The sequence below is a fragment of the Plecotus auritus genome, assembly GCF_963455305.1.
Source record: "Plecotus auritus genome assembly, chromosome: 9".
Lineage (NCBI taxonomy): Eukaryota > Metazoa > Chordata > Mammalia > Chiroptera > Vespertilionidae > Plecotus > Plecotus auritus.
In genome coordinates, this window is record NC_137783.1 from 107,447,998 (window position 1) to 107,470,555 (window position 22,558).

Genomic DNA, 22,558 nt, shown 5'->3' on the forward strand with positions numbered 1-22,558 from the left:
AGCCAATTGATGTTTCTTTTTCTCTCTTTCTTCCCCTTCCTCCATCTCTTCCACTTTCTCTAAGAAAAAAAATCCATGGAAAAAATATCCTTGGGTGAGGATTAACACTCCCCCCCCCGCCCCCCAAAAAATAAATATATATGTATATTTACTTTGACAGGGAAAGAACCTCTATTGGATTGTAGGACTGAAAGTGACTTATTATAATTATACTACTACTTTTCTCCACATTCCTCAAGTGATAAAACTTGAGACCAAAAGGATAAATTCATTGCTTATGGTGACCAAAGCTTGTTGCTTACATGTGCCTGGCACTGAAAGTTTTTAAGTTATGCGCAGTACCAGAGATCCTGTTGAAAACTATGAGATAAGTAGTTTTTCTTACCTTAGTATGTCACATGTGGTAAAGGCCAGCCTGCCACACGGTAACAGTAGCTCTAGTCTAGTATTCCTCTAGGTCAGTTTTTCCACCTATCCCCTGTCATTCTGACTCCCTACTGTCCTCTTTCTAGAGGCCCCAAATGGCAAACTCACCCTCTGTCTCCTCTATTCGATGATGAGCTACTTCAGGACACGGACCACCCTTTTCATCTTTGTATCTTTATGTCAACAGTATCTATCACAGTATCTTACTGAGCACAAAGTAGGTGCCCTGAAAATATCTGAAGCTGTTGAATTATGTCTATATGTATTAAAATATCTCTATTGCCTCTTTGGTCCTATGCTGTGATCATTTAATTTCCATCAAACATCTCAGGTTTTGGAGCTATTTTGTCTCTCAAATCTGTGGTATAAACAGCAATGGTATGATATTTTTGCCTGGACCTGCCCCCAAACATGCTGTTCTTGGCCCAGCTTTGTTACAGTTTGCATGTGAAAATCATGTTGCTGAGATTATAGCAGATCCAATTAGTCATGCTGGTAAGGTTCATTCCAGGACCAGTGAAATGGATAGTAGCCAGTCTTGGGAGAAACTCATTGTCTCTTGAGACAAGGGGCTCCTGAGGTTGTGTATCTTCAGGTTGAGGCGCGGGCACCTGTGGACATAATGGGTGTGGGATAGGTTTTGGTAAAGAAAGGAAAAGGAGAGGCAAGTGCCTTTCTGGATTTCCATTAACTATATCAGAAAGGAGAAAGGAATATAATGATAAACTTGGTAGAATTCCAAACTTCTCGTCCCTTCCCTACATTTCGTATTTTATTACCTGTTCAGTGTGGACAGTAAAATTTATAGACTAAGAAAGAGCTACATGCTTGTCTTCGGGGTCTGGATTGGGGAAGGCAGGTAGAAGCGGTGTCACCTGGCTTCCCAATCCCCAGTTAGCTTTGGATGGGAGAAAGGGACTGAGTGGATAGTGGTAACTGAAAGAGAGGGAAGCCGACCGAGTTCCTGACTGGCAGCACAAAGGTGAAGAGCTCGGAGGCTGATGTGGGTTTCAGAAGGGGTGTCAGGATGAGGTTTCTTTGGTGAAGGGTGGGGAGATTTCGATCCTGTATCTTAAAGCTGGACCTGATAAATCTGGCTTTTTCTTCGCTGTACAGAATGTGAAGACTGTGTCTGAGACCCCCGCAGTGCCACCAGTCTCAGAAGATGAAGACGATGATGATGATGCTACCCCACCTCCAGTGATTGCTCCACGCCCAGAGCACACAAAATCTGTGAGTCTTGGGGGACATGATTTATTAAAGTTTGGAGGGGGAGGGTGAGGCTGATGCTCGGGGCCTAGAGGTTTTATACTCGGGTAGTGGTCCTTAGACTTAGGAGTTGGTGAGATCACTGAACCAATTTGATTGAAAGGTACTTTCTTTATAATTAAAGACAATAAGTCGTATATATATTTATCATGGGTTTGCAGATAGCCCCAAAGTGTCCTAAATAATTGGTGTTTATACCAACCCAGCCCTCGTTAACTTAGTCGGTTCTCCACAGACAGGAAGATATACAGAATTAATGTTGCTTAGTGCAGGACTGACATAAATGATTCCAGTCTCCTGGGAAGCAACAAATTAGCCGGCTGCAGATCTTTTCTTCTCTGTTAAGTGCGCAGCATTCAGCCTCTTAGAACATCACTGATGATACTGAAAGACCCAAGAGAGTCGATAAATACGTTAGTGCTATTAATATGCTGGATATCCGGATGCCTGATATTGGCAGTGATTTTTATTTAACTTCCTAGGAGGTTCTTCCATCTCAGAATAGCCAGTCCTTCTGCCCTCTCTTTGACAACAGGGGTTCATGCCTTTTACTTAATTTAGCTTCAGTGAGCATTGACCTATTATCAGATGATACTCTGCTAGTATATATATATATATATTTTTTTTTTTTTCAAATTTTTATTAAGGTATTATATGTGTACATATCTTATCATTGCCCCCCACCCCCACCCCACTCCCATATATGCCCTCACCCCCCAATGTTTTGCATCCGTTGGTTACTCTTATATACATGCATATAAGTCCTTCAGTTGATCTCTTATTTCCCCCACCTCTCCCTAACCTTACCACTGTAATTTGACAGTCTGTTTGATGCTTTACTGCCTCTGTAGCTATCTTTTTGTTCATCAGTTTATAATGTTTTTCATTATCCCCAAATGAGTGGGATCATGTGGTATTTTTCTTTCATTGACTGGCTTATTTCACTTAGCATAATGTTCTCTAATTCCATCCAAGTGCCTACAAATGGTAGTAATTCCTTCTTTTTTACGGCAGCATAGTATTCCATTGTGTAGATGTACCATAGTTTTCTGATCCAGTCATCTGCTGATGGGCATTTAGGCTGTTTCCAAATCTTAGCTATTGTAAATTGTGCTGCTATGAACATAGGGGTGCATATATCCTTTCTGATTGGTGTTTCTGGTTTCTTAGGATATATTCCTAGGAGTGGGATTACTGGGTCAAATGGGAGTTCCATTTTCAGTTTTTTGAGGAAACTCCATACTGTTCTCCACAGTGGCTGCACCAGTCTGCATTCCCACCAGCAGTGCACGAGGGTTCCTTTTTCTCCGCATCCTCGCCAACACTTGTCGTTTGTTGATTTGTTGATGATAGCCATTCTGACAGGTGTGAGATGGTATCGCATTGTTGTTTTGATTTGCATCTCTCGGATAATTAGTGACTTTGAGCATGTTTTCATGTGTCTCTTGGCCTTCCTTCTGTCTTCTTTCGAAAAGCTTCTATTTAGGTCCGTTGCCCATTTTTTTATTGGATCATTTATCTTCCTTTTATTAAGTTGTATAAGCTGCCTGTAGATGTTGGAAATTAAACCTTTATCAGTGATACCATTTGCAAATATGTTCTCCCATACAGTGGGGTTTCTTGTTGTTTTGTTGATGGTTTCTTTTGCTGTGCAAAAGCTTTTTATTTTGATGTAGTCCCATTTGTTTATTTTCTGTTTGGCTTCCATTACCCTAGGGGCAGTATCACTGAAAAAGTTCTTTTGGCATATGTCTGAGATTTTGCTGCCTGTGGATTCCTCTAGTATTTTTATGGTTTCCCGTCTTATATTTAAGTCCTGTACCCATTTTGAGTTTATTTTTGTGTATGGTGTAAGTTGGTGATCTAGTTTCATTTTTTTGCATGTATCTGTCCAATTTTCCCAACACCATTTATTAAAGAGACTGTCTTGACTCCATTGTATGCTCATGCCTCCTTTGTCAAATATTAAATGCGCATATTGGTTTGGGTCGATATCTGGATTCTCTATTCTGTTCCATTGATCTATATGTCTGTTCTTGTGCCAGTACCAGGCTGTTTTGATGACAGTGGCTTTGTAATACAGCTTGAAATCTGGTATTGAGATCCCTCCTACTTTATTCTTCTTTCTCAGGATTGCTGTGGCTATTCGGGGTCTTTTTTTATTCCAGATGAATTTTTGGAGAGTTCTTTCTAGGTCTGTGAAATACGCCGTTGGTATTTTAATGGGGAGTGCATTGAATCTATAGATTGCTTTGGGTAGTATGGACATTTTAATGATGTTGATTCTACCAATCCATGAACATGGTATGTTCTTCCATCTGTTTACATCTTCCTCTATCTCTTTTTTCAGTGTCCTGTAGTTTTCCGCATATAGGTCTTTTACCTCCTTGGTTAGGTTTATTCCTAAGTATCTTAATTTTTTTGGTGCGATGGAAAATGGGATTGCTTTTTTAGTCTCTCTTTCTGTAAGTTCATTGTTGGTGTATAGAAATGCCATAGATTTCTTGGTGTTAATTTTGTATCCTGCTACATTGCCGAATTCATTTATTAAGTCTGTTAGTTTTTTGATGGAGTCTTTCGGGTTTTTTATGTACAATATCATGTCATCTGCAAATAAGGACAGCTTTACTTCTTCTTTTCCAATTTGGATGCCTTTTATTTCTTCTTCTTGTCTAATTGCAGTGGCTAATACTTCCAGTACTATGTCAAACAGGAGTGGTGAGAGTGGGCATCCCTGTCTTGTTCCTGTTCTTAGGGGAAATGGTTTTAGTTTTTGCCCATTGAGTATGATGTTAGCTGTGGGTTTATCATATATAGCTTTTATGATGTTGAGGTATGATCCTTCTATTCCCACCTTGTTGAGAGTTTTTATCAAGAAAGGGTGTTGGATTTTGTCAAATGCTTTTTCTGCATCAATTGATATGACTATGTGATTTTTATCTCTCAATTTGTTTATGTGATGTATCACATTTATTGATTTGCGGATATTGAACCATCCTTGCATTCCTGGGATAAATCCTACTTGGTCATGGTGTATGATCTTTCTGATGTACTGCTGGATCCTATTTGCTAGAATTTTATTGAGGATTTTGGCATCTACATTCATGAGGGATATTGGCCTGTAATTCTCCTTCATTGTGTTGTCTTTATCTGGTTTTTGTATTAGGGTGATGCTGGCTTCATAGAAGGAGCTGGGAAGTGTTCCTTCCTCTTGAATTTTTTGGAATAGTCTGAGGAGGATAGGTTTTAGTTCTTCCTTGAATGTTTGGTAGAACTCTCCTGTGAAGCCGTCTGGCCCCGGGCTTTTGTTTGCCGGAAGCTCTTTGATGACTGCTTCAATTTCTTCCATAGTTACTGGCATGTTGAGCTGTTTAGATTCTTCCTGATTGAGTTTTGGAAGGTTATATTTTTCTAGGAATATGTCCATTTCCTCCAGGTTGTCCAGTTTGTTGGAATAGAGTTGTTCGTAGTATTTTTTAACAATCCTTTGTATTTCGGCGGGATCTGTTGTTATTTCACCTCTTTCATTTCTGATCTTGTTTATTTGGGTCCTCTCCCTTTGCTTCTTGGTGAGCCTGGCTAGAGGTTCATCAATCTTGTTTATCCTTTCAAAGAACCAGCTCTTGGTTTTGTTGATCTTTTGTATTGTTTCTTTGGTCTCTATGTCGTTTATCTGTGCTCTGATCTTTATTATTTCCTTCCTTCTGCTTACACTGGGCTTTTCTTGTTGCTCTTTTTCTAACTCTTTGAGTTGTTGGGTTAGGTAATTTATTACCCCTGTTTCTTGTTTTTTGCAGTAGGCTTGTAGAGCTATGAACTTCCCTCTCAAGACTGCTTTCGCTGTGTCCCATAGATTTTGGATTGTAGTGTTTTCATTGTCATTTGTTGTCATGATGTTTTTTATTTCTTCTTTGATCTCTCTGGTAACCCAGTCATGGTTTAATAGCATGCTGTTTAGTCTCCATGTGTTTGATTTCTTTGGGTTGTTTTTATTGTAGTTGATTTCCAGTTTTATGCCACTGTGGTCTGAGAAGATGCTTGATATGATTTCTATCTTCTTGAATTTGAAGAGACTTTGCCTATGTCCCAACATATGGTCTATCTTTGAAAATGACCCATGTGCGCTTGAGAAGAATGTATATTCTGTGGCTTTGGGGTGAAATGTTCTGAAGATGTCAATTAATTCCATCTGGTCTAGTGAGTCATTTAGGATTGATGTTTCTTTGCTGATGTTTTGTTTAGAGGATTTGTCCAATGGTGATAGTGGGGTATTAAAGTCTCCTACTATGATTGTATTGCTGTCAATGTCTCCCTTAATATCCTCCAGGAGTTTTTTTATGTATTTGGGTGCTCCTGTATTGGGTGCATATATGTTTACCAGAGTTATTTCTTCTTGTTGGATTGCTCCCTTTAGTATTATGAAATGGCCTTCCTTATCTCTTGTTATGTCCTTCAGTTTGAGATCTAATTTGTCAGAAATAAGTATTGCTACCCCAGCTTTTTTTTCAGTTCCATTTGCCTGGAAAACCTTTTTCCATCCCTTCACCCTCAGTCTGTGTGCGTCTTTTTTTCTGAGGTGGGTTTCTTGTAGACAGCAGATATATGGGTCGTGTTTTCTTATCCAATCTGTTACCCTATGTCTTTTGATTGGGGCATTTAATCCATTTACATTTAAAGTTATTATTGATAGGTACTTATTTGTCGCCATTCCTATTCTTTACCCCTGTGTTACTTCTTCGCTTCCTGTTTCTTTCTTTCTTTCTTTTTTTTTTTTACAGTAGACCCTTTAGCATTTCTTGCATTGCTGGTTTGGTGGTAATAAATTCCCTTAGTCCTTTTTTGTCTGTGAAGCTCCTGATTTCACCTTCAATTTTGATTGACAGCCTTGCTGGGTACAGTATTCTTGGATTCAGCCCCTTCCTTTGCATGACTTTGTATATTTCATTCCATTCCCTTCTGGCCTGATGAGTTTCTGTTGAGAAATCAGTTGCTAGTCTGATGGGGGTTCCTTTGTATGTAACTTTCTGTCTCTCTCTTGCTGCTTTTAAGATTCTTATTTTGTCATTGGTGTTTGCCAATTTAATTATAATGTGCCTTGGCGTCGGTCTTTTGGGGTTCATTTTGCTTGGGACTCTGTGAGCTTCTTGGATTTGTGTGGGTTTTTTCTTCCCTATATCTGGGAAATTTTCTGTCATTATTTCTTCAAATAGGTTTTCTATTCCTTGCTCAGCTTCCTTTCCTTCTGGAACCCCTATTATGCGGATGTTGTTTTGTTTCGTGTTGTCCCAAAGTTCCCTTAGACTCTCCTCCTGCCTTTTAATTTTTTTTTCTAGAAGTTGCTTTTCTTGGGTATTTTTTTCCATCTTGTCTTCTAGCTCACTGATGCGGTCCTCTGCTTCTTCTAGTCTACTCTTGATGCTTTCTATTGAGTTCTTTACAGCAGCGATGTCATTTTTCATTTCTTCTTGGTTCTTCTTCATTTCCTCTTGGTTCTTGCTCATATTGTCAAATTTGTCTTCCATTCTTTTCAGCCACCTTATGACCATTTCTCTGAATTCTTTTTCTGGAAGGTTGCTTGCCTCCATTTCGTTTACTTCCTTTTCTGGTGATGCCTGCTTTTCTTTCATATGCGGGCTGCTTCTTTGTCTCCCCATGGTCTCTCTTCTCTGGGTGTCTGGTTATGTAGTTCTCTCTCTCCTGGGTTGATTTAAAGGCACAAAATACAGCACTACCAGGTACAACTCACACGGCACTGAACAGGAATGTATTCACGATATTAATAACCTCCAATAAAGGTGACCACCAGAGAAAGGCAAATTAGGTGATAGGAGAGAAAGAAGAAGAGGAAAAAAGAAAGAAAGAAAGAAAAAAAGAAAAAAGGAGTGTGAAAATGAAATTGGGAAAAGGGAAAGTAAAGAGAAAAAAAAAGTAAGAGAGACAAGAAAGTGACTAAGAGAGAAAGGGGAACAGACTATATATATTGGGGATAAAACTCCAATAGAACAATCACTAATCCCAGCAAATGCCAGCAACAAGTGCCTGGGGATTAATACAAACTACAACACCCACTAATATGGATTGAGGCAAGGGAAAGCTGAAGCACAAAACAAACAAAAAAATAAACAAAAGAAGAATAAGCAAAACAATCTCACAAAAACAGCATAAAAATTGGATATAATCTACATTCAAGCAAACAACAACAAAAGGACAGAGAGAAGGACAAGTTTATGGATAGCTCAGACAGCGAAGGGAGAGGTGTATGTGGACTTGGAGCAGGGGATTAGAGATTAGATATGTAAGTAGGGTGAAATTTTAACAAGGGGTAAACAGAAAGAATAGGGAAAATCTAAAGCAGTAAAAGGGTAAGACAAACAGGACACTGAAAAGGGGGAGGTTAGGAAGAGAGTGATGGCCTAAAGGTAGAGTTGAGATAGAGTAAAACGATGCTAAAGGAAAGATAAAAAATAGAATGTAGAACCCTAATCCCAAAATAAAATGAAGAGAAAATAAAATGACACTTTAAAAAAAAAAAAAGATAAAATAGCAGTAGTAATAATACGGATTGAAAATAAAAATGTAATCATTAAAAAGGTAAAATCAAGTGATGAAAAAAGAAAAAAAAGTTTCTTGATTAAAAGATGCAAAAAATGAAAATAAAAAAAAATAAAAAAAATAAAAAAATAAAAGGTAAAAATAAAATGTGAAGTAGTGAAGGTCATTCACTTCCTCTGTTTTTCTGTTTGGCACGCCTGTTTCTCAGTCCAGACAGTATTGCAGTTCTCTGTGATCCACTGCTCTTCGGTGTTGTAAGCCAGTCCTGATTTTAAGCAGGCGGTGTGTCTTAATTTCTCGTATTCCTTTATTTTTGATTACGCAAGAGTCAATTTGTGATTCAGCCCCTGGGTGGCAGTGTTTCTGGATTGACTTCCGGGTCTATCTATGGCCTCTCTAGGCAGTGTTAGAGCCTTCTTTCCCTGTGGCACTCGCCACCGGCCTGTGGGCGTGGTCTGCCTCAGAGCTGACTCTCTGATGGTCACTCCCCGCTCCGATCCCCAGGTTCCAGAAAAACAACTTTCCCCTGCAGTCTCCCAGGGTGTCCCCAACTGGGTGATCCTATGTATTGGGCTTAGTAATCAGAAGCAAGGATTTGAAGAGGAAAAAGCCCAGTTGTGTGTACTCCGGGACTGCGAGTAAACCCAGGCACAAAGGGAGCGCACGGGCTGCGCGTAAGTCTGGACAGCCTGAAATTCTTAGGGTGTCCCTGCACTTCAGATCAAAATGGGTTGCTTTTTAGAGTGCCCTTCTCTTAGCAGCTCTGAGGACCCCTTTCCACAATCACAGATCACGCCAGCCCCTACAGCCACGGATTTTTCTAGGCACAGACTTCCCTGGTCCTCCAGCTCCCGCAAAACGCGCGTTCCTCTCTCCCGCCGGGACCAGAGACCTCACCTTATCCCAGGCGAAATCTGACCTTTCCGTGGTGGAGTGTAGAGCTCCTCTGAACCCGTGTGCTTGCGCCAGTTGGGGAGCGTTGTTCTGGGGCTCGCAGCTGTTCCTGGGGTGCCGCAGTTGTGGATTCTCAGGCTTCAGATAAGCTCCACTTTCCGGATCAAGATGGCGCAGACTCCGCGTCCAAGCCCGCAGCTCCGGGAGGGGACCCAGCCGCAGTTGGTGCTGCCAGGTCAGGGGAACCCCGTTCAGCAGTCCCCCACCTCCTTCTGGAATTCAGCTGTCTCCCAACCAGCCAACAAACACTCCTTGTGCGTCCCTCAGCTGTTCTTTCTTTCTGCTCCGGGACAAGGCTCGGAACACGTCTGTCTATTCCGCCGCCATTATTCCCTCTTAGTATATATATTTTTTTACTTGGACTTTTTATTATGACAAGAGCTTTGTAACAAAAGGACAATCTAGGGCTTAAACTCTGTGATAGTACAAAAAAGGCTGCCTTTGGGTTAAGCATTCAGGGAGGTGTTTAAACAGAAGTTGGTTGGCTGATTGTGGGAGATGCTGTGGAGGAAATTCAAGGGGATTAGATGACCTTTTAGGATAAGGATTTATAACCTGTGGAATCACCCTTTCTGTAGGTCCCCATAGCAATCATTTCTATAAAGGCACTGATAATTTATAGAAAAAGAAGCTGCGATTTGGAAAGGTAAATAGAACTACCTAAAGTCTCTTAGTAACCAAAAGAGCCAGGATTGAAAGCAGGTAATTTATTCTAAATCCAGGCTGTTTTCCACCATAGCACAGTTGGCCTTTTTGTGTGTGCAGGTCTGTGCTGGGAGCCAGACAAGGAGACTATTAGAGAAGGAAAAGGCAGGGTTTGTACCCTCAATGAGCTTTTAAAATTCAGAGAACCGAACAAGAAGGACAAGGCATGCCCAGCCGTTGTGGCTCAGCGGACGTCGACCCATGAACCAGTCAGGGCATATGTCCTGGTTGCAGACTCGATTCTCAGTGTGGGGCATGTAGGAGTCAGCCGATCAATGAATCTCATCATTGCTGTTTCTCCCTCTCTCCCTCTATTTGAAAAAATAAAAAAATGACAGAGCGTGGAAGTACAGGCCTGAGGTGCCAGGGATATTCTTTGTCTATAGGTAGAAGATAGAAAATGAGGAAGTCATTACGCTAGAAGTCAGGAAAGGAGCTCTAGTCTCTGATCTCAATGTCTTTACTTAAGTTCTCTCCCATTTGCACCTATTAAAGTCCTGTCTGTCCTTCAAGATCCAGCTATAGAATCCCATTTAGTATTTATTCATTGATTCATGAAACATGTATCTAAATGCATGCTTTTTGTTAGGAACTGCTTAGATACGGGAACTCAGGGATGAATGACACATTCACTGTCTTCAGAGAGCTTATAGACTAGCCAAAATATAGTTGTGATATTTTTATGAAAAAAATCTGATAAATGCCTAAAATGATCTTCTGGGAAAGGGAGTATAAATGATCTAAACCTCAATAGTATATAGTTTGCTCATTTTTAAATGACATTTAACCCTTTCTGCCTTGCAGTTATAACTTTTTCACAAGATTTAATTCACAAGAGGATGGGGCAACATTTTGTACAGTCAGGCAAAGAGTGGATTCTCAGTAAATATTTGTTAAGTAAATGAATAGGAAATATAATAGAATTAGCAAAATTTTAAAAGCTCAGTATCTGTTGGGTATGATTTTAAAAATTTCACATGTTAATTAATTTATTCCTATAACCCTATAAAATAGGAATCATTAGTATCACCATTTATAAATGAGGAAACTGAAGCACAGAGAAGCTAAGTAACCTGCCCAAGGTCATACATATGGTAAAAGTAAGAGTTGGGATTTAAGCCCAGGCAGTCAGATTCTCGAGTCTGTGGTCTAAATGACTACATCCTACTGCTTCTTCAGCAAGAACAATTATAGTTCCTTCTCTGCAAGCGTTCAGGATTTAAAGAGGGAGCAGCTCAAAAGAGATAATGTTGTATCATATTAGTGCAAAATGCTGTGCAAATACAAGATATTCATTTTAGCTTGGGAAAGAATAGAATTTTGAGATGAAGGGGATTCCCATTCAATGATAGAATTTCCTTTAAATCATTTCTGTTGAGAGTTGTCTAACCTGTATTGAATATCTTCATTGTTCAGACTCTCACTAACCCTTGCCGTGTATACTGAGAGCAAGGAAGGCCATTCCAACCACAGAGGATGGGCCTGGCACAGAGGAGGAGGGACATAGATTTTGACCTGGGAGAACGAATGAGTTTGTTGGGATTTGTTTTTCTGTGGATGTTCCAACGCACATTTACGAGAGGCTCCTGAGCTTCCCTATGCTAACAGAGGCTGGCCTTGTCAAATTCTTATACCAACAATGCAGGTCTACACACGGTCTGTGATTGAACCACTTCCTGTTACTCCAACACGGGATGTGGCTACATCTCCCATTTCACCTACGGAGAGCAATACCACTCCTCCAGATGCTCTGACCCGGAATACTGAGAAGCAGAAGAAGAAGCCTAAAATGTCTGATGAAGAGATCTTGGAGAAATTACGTAAGCACTTTGTAGCTTTCTGAACCTTCATCTGCTATATGATTGGTTGAGCACAAAGACAGAATTTTGTTGCCATCAAGATCTCCGTCCCAGGCTTGCTTTATGTGGCTGGCTAGCTATGCTTGATATCTTAGCCACAAACTGCTTCTCTTCACCCTACCCGTGTTCCCACCTCAGAGTCACTAGCCCTGATTGGATGCCACATTAAGATGGGAAGGTGATGAGAGAGAATGTGGATAGCTCACTTCAAGATCTAGGTATCTCTCACCCTTAGGCATGGGTTATATATTAGTTACCGTGGTTGGCAAACTGCGGCTTGCGAGCCACATGCAGCTCTTTGGCCTCTTGAGTGTGGCTCTTCCACAAAATACCACGGCCTGGGCGAGTCTGTTTTGAAGAAGTGGCGTTAGAAGAAGTTTAAGTTTAAAAAATTTGGCTCTCAAAAGAAATTTCAATCGTTGTACTGTTGATATTTGGCTCTGTTGACTAATGAGTTTGCCGACCACTGTACTAGTAGATGATAAATAGCTTTTATCTAGTGAATAGTATATGATGTTGTATTGACAAAGGCTTGAAGCCTTGTCTATATGGGGTGGAAAAGAGTGCTATGATTGATTTTTTAAATTAATTATTTGTATGTTTGTCATTGACCTAGGAGAAGACAGATCTGCCATCTTGGTTGTAGGAAAAGAGGGAAGGGAAAGTAACATTTTTTGAGCTTGTACTATGTACCAAATGGCAAGCAAGGTATTTTTTTGATTTTTTAAAAAAATTATCCCTCATATAAGGCAAACATTATAATCCTCTTTTTTTTTTTTTTTTTTTTTTCAGTTAAAGTACTTGAAGCTCAGGGATGCTAAATATCTTGCCCAAAATTACACAACCAGAAAAGGACAGGGCTGGGGTTAGAACATGACTTTTGCTCCTGTAGTTAGAACATGCTGCCTCTTGCTCTCAGGGGCTGGGGATCAAACCTGCAACCGAAGTATGTGCCCTTGACCAGGAATTGAACCTGTGATCCTTTGGTACTTGTCTGATGCTCTAACCACTGAACACACTGTCCAGGGCTTGTTTGACTTAAAAAAAAAAAATTCACTCTCTTAAAAGTTGCCCAGAGCCCTTATGAACTGATGAAATAAGAAAAGCTACTTACCTAGTCATCTATTTGTTCCTATATGTAGTCTTTTTTCTTTGAACCAGATTTAAAAAATATATTTAGATCATAGAATTATGGGAAGCAGACTGCCATCTTAGTTAAGGACACAGGATTGAAGCCCTGGCCTTGCTTGGGACTAGGGCAATTTCCTGCTGTTCTCTGGGCCTCCTCTTTCTTATCTTTTAAATAGGGATGTTACTACCTGTCTCATTTGTAAGTCTCATTTGCAATTAGAGATAATGTATATAAAAAGTATCAAATCTTAGTAATTGGTATTAGCGGAAAGCACTTTGGACTGGGAGACGGAAAACCAAACTCCTAATCTCAGCCCTGACACCAGTGTGCTGTGTGACCTTGGGAGGAAGGATCTTCCCTTCTGTGGGCCTCAGTTTTACCGTCTCTAGAATACAAATTGTAAAACTCAGTGACCTCTCTCGTACCTCTTTCTTGGCACTTGACGTACTTCCTTCTGTGACCCCTTCTCAGCTTTCCCTCCCTACCTAATTCTTATTTACCCTGTAAAAATCAGTCCAGGTATCACCTCCTATCTGAAGCCTTTCCAGTCTGTATTTTGTACCTCTTTCTGTACCCCTTTGCCGTCTAGCGCAATGATTATTTTTTCATGGGACTTTATGCTTGTCTGTCTCCTCCAGGAAATTGAGCTTCTTGAGAGCAGAGACGGTCTTAACTGTCTCATCTATCTTTTTATTCCTAGCACTCAACATAGAGCTTGGCACATAGCAAGCATATTAAATGAGTAAATGTTTATTGAATGAATTAATTAAAAATTAATAAATGGCTGTTAGGAATTTAGAAATGGAATAGATTACTATGAATAAAAGGGTAAGGAGATGAAACTTTTGGGTGGAACTTATGGGGGAAAGCTTAGGCCTTCCTTAGTATGGTTTTTGGGTATTGGAGGTACCTTTGCCAACTCCATGTTGGAGAAACATGGGGCCTGTTTCATATCTTGATCTGAGGGGAAAAAAAATGATTCCTGGTTTCTGTTTTTTTTTTCAAAGGAAGCATAGTGAGTGTGGGCGATCCTAAGAAGAAATATACACGGTTTGAGAAGATTGGACAAGGGTTAGTAGGGGCATTTTCTTTCCCTAGAAAAGTGACTTAAAATTGTGTGTACTGGTGTATGTGATTTTGCTTTTGTTTTGCCTCTCAGAAACCTCGTTCTTCTTTCTCCACTTCACCCCTCACCCATCTGAAGTTGTTATGTTAGGCTGATTTTGGGTTTGGCAGAATTATGCTTAAAAGGAGAGATGTGCCATTAGCCAGCCATGTTGCTAAAAATACCCCTGCAGTGAGAATTGGAAAACCATTTATTTTCTTAATATAAAACATGCTTCCCAAATAACAGCTCTGTGTTTTCAGACTAACCCTGTTTATCTGGTGCTCAGCTCTGCCAGCACAGTGTGAAATGGGAGACTCAATTGCAGACCCTTCTGCTAGTGTAGCAGGACCTGTTTTTCTAGGTGGACAGTCTTCTCCTCTCTGGTTCCTTCTCTGCATCTTGTATGCTGCCCTCAGTGTACTGAACTCAGCAAATCTTAATTGAGTCCTGTTATGTACTAGGCCAGTGGTCGGCAAACTGCGGCTCGCGAGCCACATGCGGCTCTTTGGCCCCTTGAGCGTGGCTCTTCCACAAAATACCACGGCCTGGGCGAGTCTATTTTGAAGAAGTGGCATTAGAAGAAGTTTAAGTTTAAAAAATTTGGCTCTCAAAAGTAATTGCAATCGTTGTACTGTTGATATTTGGCTCTGTTGACTAATGAGTTTGCCGATCACTGTACTAGGCAGTGGGATTACAGCTATGAGTCAGACACGATCTCTGCTTTCAAAGACCTCATGTCTACAGGAGATAGTCAAACAAAGAATTACAATACAGTTGACCTTGGACAACACAGGTTTGAGCTGCACAGGTGCATTTATATACAAGTTTTTTAATAAATACTGTAAATGTATTTTCTCTTATGGTTTTCTTTTTAAAAAGTATATATATAGATTTCAGAGAAGAAGAGAGAGGGGGAGAGAGATAGAAGCATCAATGATGAGAGAATATCATTGATTGGCTGCCTCCTGCATGCCCCACACTGGGGATTGAGCCGCAACCCAGGCATGTGCCCTGCCCAGGTCTTCCTGGTTCATAGGTCAATGCTCAACCACTGAGCCATGGGGGCCAGGCTGCTTTTCTTAACATTTTATGTTCTCTAGCTTACTTTATTGTAAGAATTCAGTATATATCACATATAATGGGCAAAATATGCATTGACTATGTTGTTAGTAAGGCTTCTGGTCAGCAGTAGGCTTTTAGTCGTTAAGATTTTGGGGAGTCAAAAGTTGTATATAGATTTTTGACTACGCAGGTGGTCAGTGCCCCTGTGTTGTTCAAGGGTCAGCTATATACTGTGATTTCTTAAAAAGCATTTGGCCATTATTTTGAGCAAAAGAAGCCAGACATAAAAGAACAAAGACTCTGTGATTTTATTTATGTAAATATAAGTTCAAAAACAGGCAAAACTAATATATGCTAATAGAAGCAGAGAAATTGTTGCATCTGAGGGGAATGCTGACTGGGAAGGGGCATGAAGGAACCTTCAGGGGTGATGTCAGTGGTGCACACATGTCTGTATACCTATTGAAAAATCATCAAGTTGTTCACTTAAGATTTGAGCAAATTACTTCAGGTAAGTTATATCTCTATATGTAAAAGAAAAAATAATGAGATTTTTATAGATTTACAGAAATAGCTAAAATTAAAAAGAAACAATGAAAAAATTATCTGGCTTATGGAAAGCTCTCATCTTAGTGTTAGTTGAATGGAAGCATTGTTGCTAATGAAGTCATTGAAATTTTCTGTTTTAGTTTTTTCCTTATGATTCCAAACCCTCCTGGAAATAAAGTATTGTATAATATACTGATGTTTTAATTATACAGCATTCTACAGCTTACATTAGTTATTTGCATCTATTGTTTAATCCTTAAAACAACCCTGGACTTGAGTGAATCTCATTTTTTTCCTGGTGGAGTGCTTTTTCTACCAGACGTGCTTTCGTGAGTCTGAACTCACAAAAGGTAGTTAACATACTGAGAAGAAAGTAAGAGTAATCTGGTATGGCATTTCCTGTAGCTAATTACATTGAGGTACTGAGAATTTAGCAGAAAGGTACACAGACAAGTGTGGGCAAGTCAGGTCCCATCTCTGGACTTCAGTTTCTTCATCCATAAATTTAAGGGAGAGCAATTGTAGATCCTGTGCCTTTCACATCCTGAATTTATGATTTTTTAAAAAAATTCAGATGTGTGAAGCCCATAAATAGGCAACATCTACAAAATGTGCTTTCCTTGCTTATTTGATAGGTCTGTTAGTGTAAGGGAGGAATGAAATATTTATTAATCACCTGTGCTGATGATTTCACATTCCATGATTTTTAAAAAAAATGCCACATAAATATGATGAATTAGTGCTGATTATAATTTTTGCTTGTAATCATAGAGATGTCCATCCCCAAGGCCTTTTAAGAATGGTGCATCTGGTGGGATGGGGGAGGATGGGCACAGGAAGTTAGACACCAGCTTTATGACAGAAGATGGCTAGAGGCAGGATGATGAGTCAATGGAAAATAACTGCCAATGCAAATAGTCCAATCCTTATTTGATAGTCCTTATCTTATGATCACATTTTTTTGGGCATGTAGATAGGGTCTCAACCAAAGAGTGGTGGCTAGGAAGCTGGTGACCATAATTTCTGTGTAAGGCAAACTTACAAGTGACTTTTCTCCCTGAATTGTCCTGACTTACCTGTGAAGCATAATCTCAGGGCTTGCTAGATTGCTTTTTTTTTTTTGGCAATAAATGGAATTAAATTTCTTCAAATTGCATTATATATATATGACATGACATGTAAAGTTACAAATATTGCTGCATATCATCACCTACAAATATACAGCGTTCGTGGTTATAGGCATAAAGTGAGTTTTTTAGTTATTTAGAGTGGACATGATTACTTTCCTAGCATTATTCCTAGTATTTCTCTCCCTCCCACTCTCTTTTCTCTTTGTGTGTGAATGTGTGTGTGTGTGTGTGTGTATGTGCGTGTGCATATGTGCATATGTATGTATAGTGAGGATACCTTGGGGCTGGGGTAGAAATGTCAGATTTTCTGGGAGCATATGTATTTAAAAAGCATATTTAATATTTTATGTTTGAAAAGAATGAAAAATACAAACCTGTTTTATAATACAAACTGCAAAATGAAATTCACATATCCTCTTGAGAGCATAAATAAATAATTGATTTAAATTCTCGTATACACCCTTATACCCTCATCTTCACTTTGCAAATGAGGAAAGTGGAGCTCAGAGAATAACTTGCTCAGGATGGTATAGCTAGTAGATACTAGGTAGACGTTCCAGATTGGAACTCAGATCTTTTGTCCACTAGAGCCTGTATTCTCTTTGCTACTACGTACTGCCCCTCAAATATTAGAAGGTGGGGGTGGGCAGTGGGGGAGGTTATTTTTGATGCTGTTATAAACCCTTGTATTGCCAGATTGTGTGTAGATCTGCATTTGACAAGTGTCACCTCACTTAATACCTATGTTTTCCCCCCTCTCTCCCCGACCTGTTGTTCAGTGCTTCTGGAACTGTGTACACAGCAATGGATGTGGCCACAGGACAGGAGGTGAGTGTCTAACAACCAACTATTGCTCCTTCAGCTCTACTGTTTCTTTTTTCTTTTTGGTTAAATTTTAACCCTTCTTAGCTTAATAGGGACACTATGTGAAAGATTCAGTGCTGCTGAAGCACTGAGACATGACAATCGTATCTAAATGGCTTTCCAGTGGCTGTGAAGTGGGACATCTGGCTGGACCGAGGAAGGCGGATCTCGTTGTCCTCCCAGCCCCTCAAACCTCTCCTGAAGGCCCTCGATAAAATGGTTTTACCCCTTCCCCCCAAAATCATACACAAATGTAAGAGACCATATTTTCCATTGTGTACACATGAAAGACACAGTGCCAACAGGAACCTGTGTTGAAATAATGGTGAGGAAGGAAGGGTGGTATCATTGTGTCAATGTTAAATATGGTGAATTGGAGGTAGAGATCTGGAAAAGAGGGGGTATACCCATGCTAAAAGTCCCTTTGATGTAGGTCACAGGGAGTTTAAATAACTTGTAGGATTGTACAGTTCGCAAGGACTGGGTTAGAAGCTTTTGATTCCAAAACTCAAAGCTGTGCTTTTTGGGCTGCAAGGCCACTGTAAAGCTCAGGTTAGGCACGAGGGCTCCTTGTCATGTTTCTGGCCTACAGCCCTTAATGGGAGGCTGGCTCGTGGTGGGCAGCTCTCCTGAAAGGCCTGGAGGCTGCGTGTGTGAGAAGCTACCCACAGGAAACAGAAACTTGACTTCCCTATGTGCCTGCCTTGTGGTTATAAAACTATGAATGGAAGTCCATTAGGGTGGCTAATGAGTGTGGTCAGGAAGGCCTTGCTTCCTGCCCAGGGAGTCTAAATCTCCAGGCTTCGGGAGTAAGTGCTTACTAGGGGCTTCCCCGGGGATGAGCAGAGCTATTGTCTGTCACCTATAGGAAGACTGTATGTTAGTGCTGGGAAGTCTTCCAGTGACAGATTGAACTATTATTTTTCAAGCCTATTTTTTTAGAGGGCATGTGTGTAATAGAATAGACTGGAAGAGGCTTTGGAGTCACATGGCCCTGTGGGCATTGATTATGACTTTAGGCAATTTTCTCGTAAATGTTAAAGCTCAACTTCCTTACCTGCAAATGCAGATAATAGTGTTTACTTGCAGGGTTGTTGTTAGATTTTACTGACATGATGTAAGCAAACACCTAACATCCGGGCCTGGTACATAGTAGGCATTCAATAAATAGTAGTGGTGGAAGGGTGGTTGGGTTTTGCTATTGTTCCTGTTGATGTTGTCATTCTTGCTGCTCTGTGCCAGGTACTTATCAAATGCAGTTATCATTGTTGCCTTACTTTTTCATTTAAATTTCTTTTTGAATATGAGTAACACATTGGCCACTACCTCATTTAGTCCTCAAACCAATCCTGTGAGGAAGGGAACCAGGGTTGGTATTATTATCCTCCGTGTACTGATGAAGAGACTGAGGCTTAGAGAGCTTGTGATTGGTCAAGATCAGTAAGTGCAGACTCAGCCCTGGAGCTTATGTCCTCAGAGTTCAAGTCCAATTCCTTTTCTGTTATAGAAGTGCTATCTGCTGGCCTGAAGAGGAGGGATCTGATTAGGTGTGAAGGGCGTGTAGCTATAGTTAGTCAGTAGCTATTACCAAGGATCCCCGAGGTCCTGCCACTGCCTCTATGTTATCTTCTGTCCGCCTCTGTTCTTCCTTTCTGCTGCCAGCAGTGACTTCTGTGAGGTTCAAGAATACTGTTCCATCCTTCAAGATGGCCTGAGGGAATCCCAAAGGCACTCTATGGCTCCAAATCTTAACATATGTTACAAGGGCTTACCATATGTAACGTAAGATGTCTTAGGTCAATGTGTTGCCCTTCAGACATATGTTTGCAATCCACATATCCCTCTCAAACACAATTTCCTTATCTGTCAAAAGGGGTCAGTAGTAATGCTGAATCTGGTATTTCTGAGGATTAAATGAAATAAACTTGAGAATACCTTAGATAGTACCTGACACAGAAAAGATGGATAAAAAAGTGCCTTGGAAACTAACCTATATTTGTATTACGTGGAAACTGATTTATTTCTATAGACAAGAAGACTATCAAGATCTTTTTTCATACACAAGCAGTATAGGGATTTTATCCTCTTTTTCTCTTCTCTCTTAACCTGGTTCACTCTGATTTGTCTTTCCACACCAAGTTTAAAAAGTCATCGTCCCCTCTCTGAAGTCTCTACATTACCAAACATGTTTCTGTAGCACTTTGTATGGACTTTTGTTATAGCACACCTCTCTTATACTGTGATTTTTAAAAGTATTTTTTTTTTCAAATTTTTTATTAAGGTATTATATGTGTACATATCTTACCATTGCCCCCCCCCACCCCACTCCCATACCTGCCCTCACCCCCCAATGTTTTGCATCCGTTGGTTACTCTTATATGCATGCATACAAGTCCTTCAGTTGATCTCTTATTTCCCCCACCTCTCCCTAACCTTACCGCTGTAATTAGACACTCTGTTTGATGCTTTACTGCCTCTGTAACTATCTTTTGGTTCATCAGTTTATAATGTTTTTCATTATCCCTAAATGAGTGAGATCATGTGGTATTTTTCTTTCATTGACTGGCTTATTTCACTTAGCATAATGTTCTCTAATTCCATCCAGGTGTCTACAAATGGTAGTAATTCCTTCTTTTTTATGGCAGCATAGTATTCCATTGTGTAGATGTACCATAGTTTTCTGATCCAGTCATCTGCTGACGGGCACCTAGGCTGTTTCCAAATCTTAGCTATTGTAAATTGTGCTGCTATGAACATAGGGGTGCATATATCCTTTCTGATTGGTGTTTCTGGTTTCTTAGGATATATTCCTAGGAGTGGGATTACTGGGTCAAATGGGAGTTCCATTTTCAGTTTTTTGAGGAAACTCCATACTGTTCTCCACAGTGGCTGCACCAGTCTGCATTCCCACCAGCAGTGAAAAGTATTTTTTAATATAACTATTTTATTTAGTAGCAAGGTTGATCCTCAAACTGGTGTATATCAGAATCTCCTGGAGGGTTTATTAAAATACAGAATTTCTAGGACTGGCTAGAGCCTGAAAATTTTCCATTTTCAACAAGTTTCCAGATGTTGATCCTGCTGGTCTGGGGACCTCATATTGAGTACCACTGGGCTATGTTAATAAATTGTGAATTCTTCAAGGGTAAGACCATATCTTATTCATCTTTGTCTGCTTAGTGTTTAAGGTCTGGTACTTAGTAGATGCTCAGTAAGTACTGAGTGACTAATAGCGTATCGAATGTACTCTTATTTCAGGTGGCCATTAAGCAGATGAACCTTCAGCAGCAGCCGAAGAAAGAGCTGATTATTAATGAGATCCTGGTCATGAGGGAAAATAAGAACCCAAATATTGTGAACTACTTGGACAGGTATGGACAGGTCCTCTCAGAGAAATAGGGCCTTTGGGACTGATGGATGGTGGAGTTGTTAAAGGAGAAGGCAACGCCTCCATTGAAGAATCTTCTATGATGCTTAGCTCTGTGTCTCTGACCCTGCATACTGCTGACATCTCTGCTTGCTGCACAATCTTCTGGGTTAGGCTGAACCCTACCACCCTGTAGCTCCTAACAGTATTGTTTGTTCTGCCTCAGGGAAGCCCTTCAGCCCCTCGGCCTGGGTCAGACCTTTAGGCTTTTAAATCATTCCGTATCTCAAATCTTTCCTCATCATGTTCACCCTCCTGAATAAGTTCTAGCTTGTCTGGTATTCTCACAAAATGTGACACTCAGTATTTTTATTTTAGACTTGACCAGAATGGAGAGAGTGGGACTTCTCCTTTGTTCTAAATGCGACACAAGCTAATGATTTCATTTTGTGTGTGTGTGTGTGTGTGTGTGTGTGTGCGTGTGTGTGTGTGTGTGTGTGTGTGTGTTTAAGGAGGCATGTTTTATTGTTAACCTCTAGTAAGTTGGAGTCAATTAAAATCTGATCTTTTTTGTTTTGTTTTACATGACCATGCCTTAAACTGGTAATGTAGAACTTCTTAGTTGTCTTCATTAAATCCCATTTTGATTTTTTCAGCCTGTTGTTTCAGTTCATCAGAATTCTGTTCTTCAACATAATAATAGTGGTTGTAGCTAGCATTTGTGTTATGCTTTATTTGTGAGGTAGGATTTATTATCTAAGAAACTGAGGTTAACAACTAGTTCAAGACCAGTACATCATCAGTAAGTAGCAGATGAGGGTTTTGTATTTGAATATCCCTAGCACCATGTCATGTTCTTTCCTCCCACATATGAAAAAAGAAAATGAGCTTCTTGCCTGGATTTCAGAGACAGCACAGGTGGAGGTGCTATTGTACTGTCTTGGACTTTAATTCCTTTACTCTTTATACCATTGCATTGCCAACTGATTTCATTTTTGCCAGATTTCTTGTTTTGCATACAAAACATTAGTAAGCTTCAGTTTCTGTCAGGAGGAAAGGAGTTGGACTTTGACCTTCCCAGCATATGATGTTGATAGCTGTAGAGAACAAAGCTTTCTCCTTTTGGGGGATGATTGTCTGTGATGTGGGTCATGACTGGCTCTGAAGAACCTTCTGAAAGTTATTACCTTCCCATCTCTTTTAAGAACCTATTACACAGAGAATGTAGCTTGGACACACTACTGAGGGCTATAAGTATACCAGATTTATTTCTATAAGGGGCTCAGGATAAGGAAAAATGAGAACTGTCCAATAAGGATATGGCCTAATCCCATAAGATCGTGAGTTCCTCATCACTGGAGGTGCTAAACAATAAAATGCATGACAATATTGTTGGAGGAATTTCTGTTCTGGCAATTGGATTAGAAAATTTATAAATGTATCGATCAAGCCTTTGCTGGTATATCCAGAGGCTTAAACTGTGGAATCAGAAGTAAATAAAGCTCAGTCCCTGCCCTTAAATAGCTCCTAGTTGGCTGTGGAAAAAAAGCACGTGGGAGCACCTGTGGGAGGACAGAAGTG

At 40.1% G+C, this 22,558-nt stretch overlaps 1 protein-coding gene across 4 annotated transcripts in view; it reads left to right on the forward strand.

Annotated features, from left to right (window-relative positions):
• PAK1 (p21 (RAC1) activated kinase 1) overlaps positions 1–22,558 on the forward strand; it is a 136,536-nt gene that overhangs the window by 100,134 nt on the left and 13,844 nt on the right. For all 4 annotated transcript variants that reach the window (XM_080688160.1, XM_080688161.1, XM_080688159.1 and 1 more), the window contains exons 6-10: positions 1,543–1,659; positions 11,552–11,726; positions 13,905–13,968; positions 17,526–17,574; positions 20,869–20,981. In XM_080688160.1, coding sequence (XP_080544286.1) covers positions 1,543–1,659; positions 11,552–11,726; positions 13,905–13,968; positions 17,526–17,574; positions 20,869–20,981 — 518 coding nt within the window. The remainder of the gene's footprint in view (positions 1–1,542; positions 1,660–11,551; positions 11,727–13,904; positions 13,969–17,525; positions 17,575–20,868; positions 20,982–22,558) is intronic.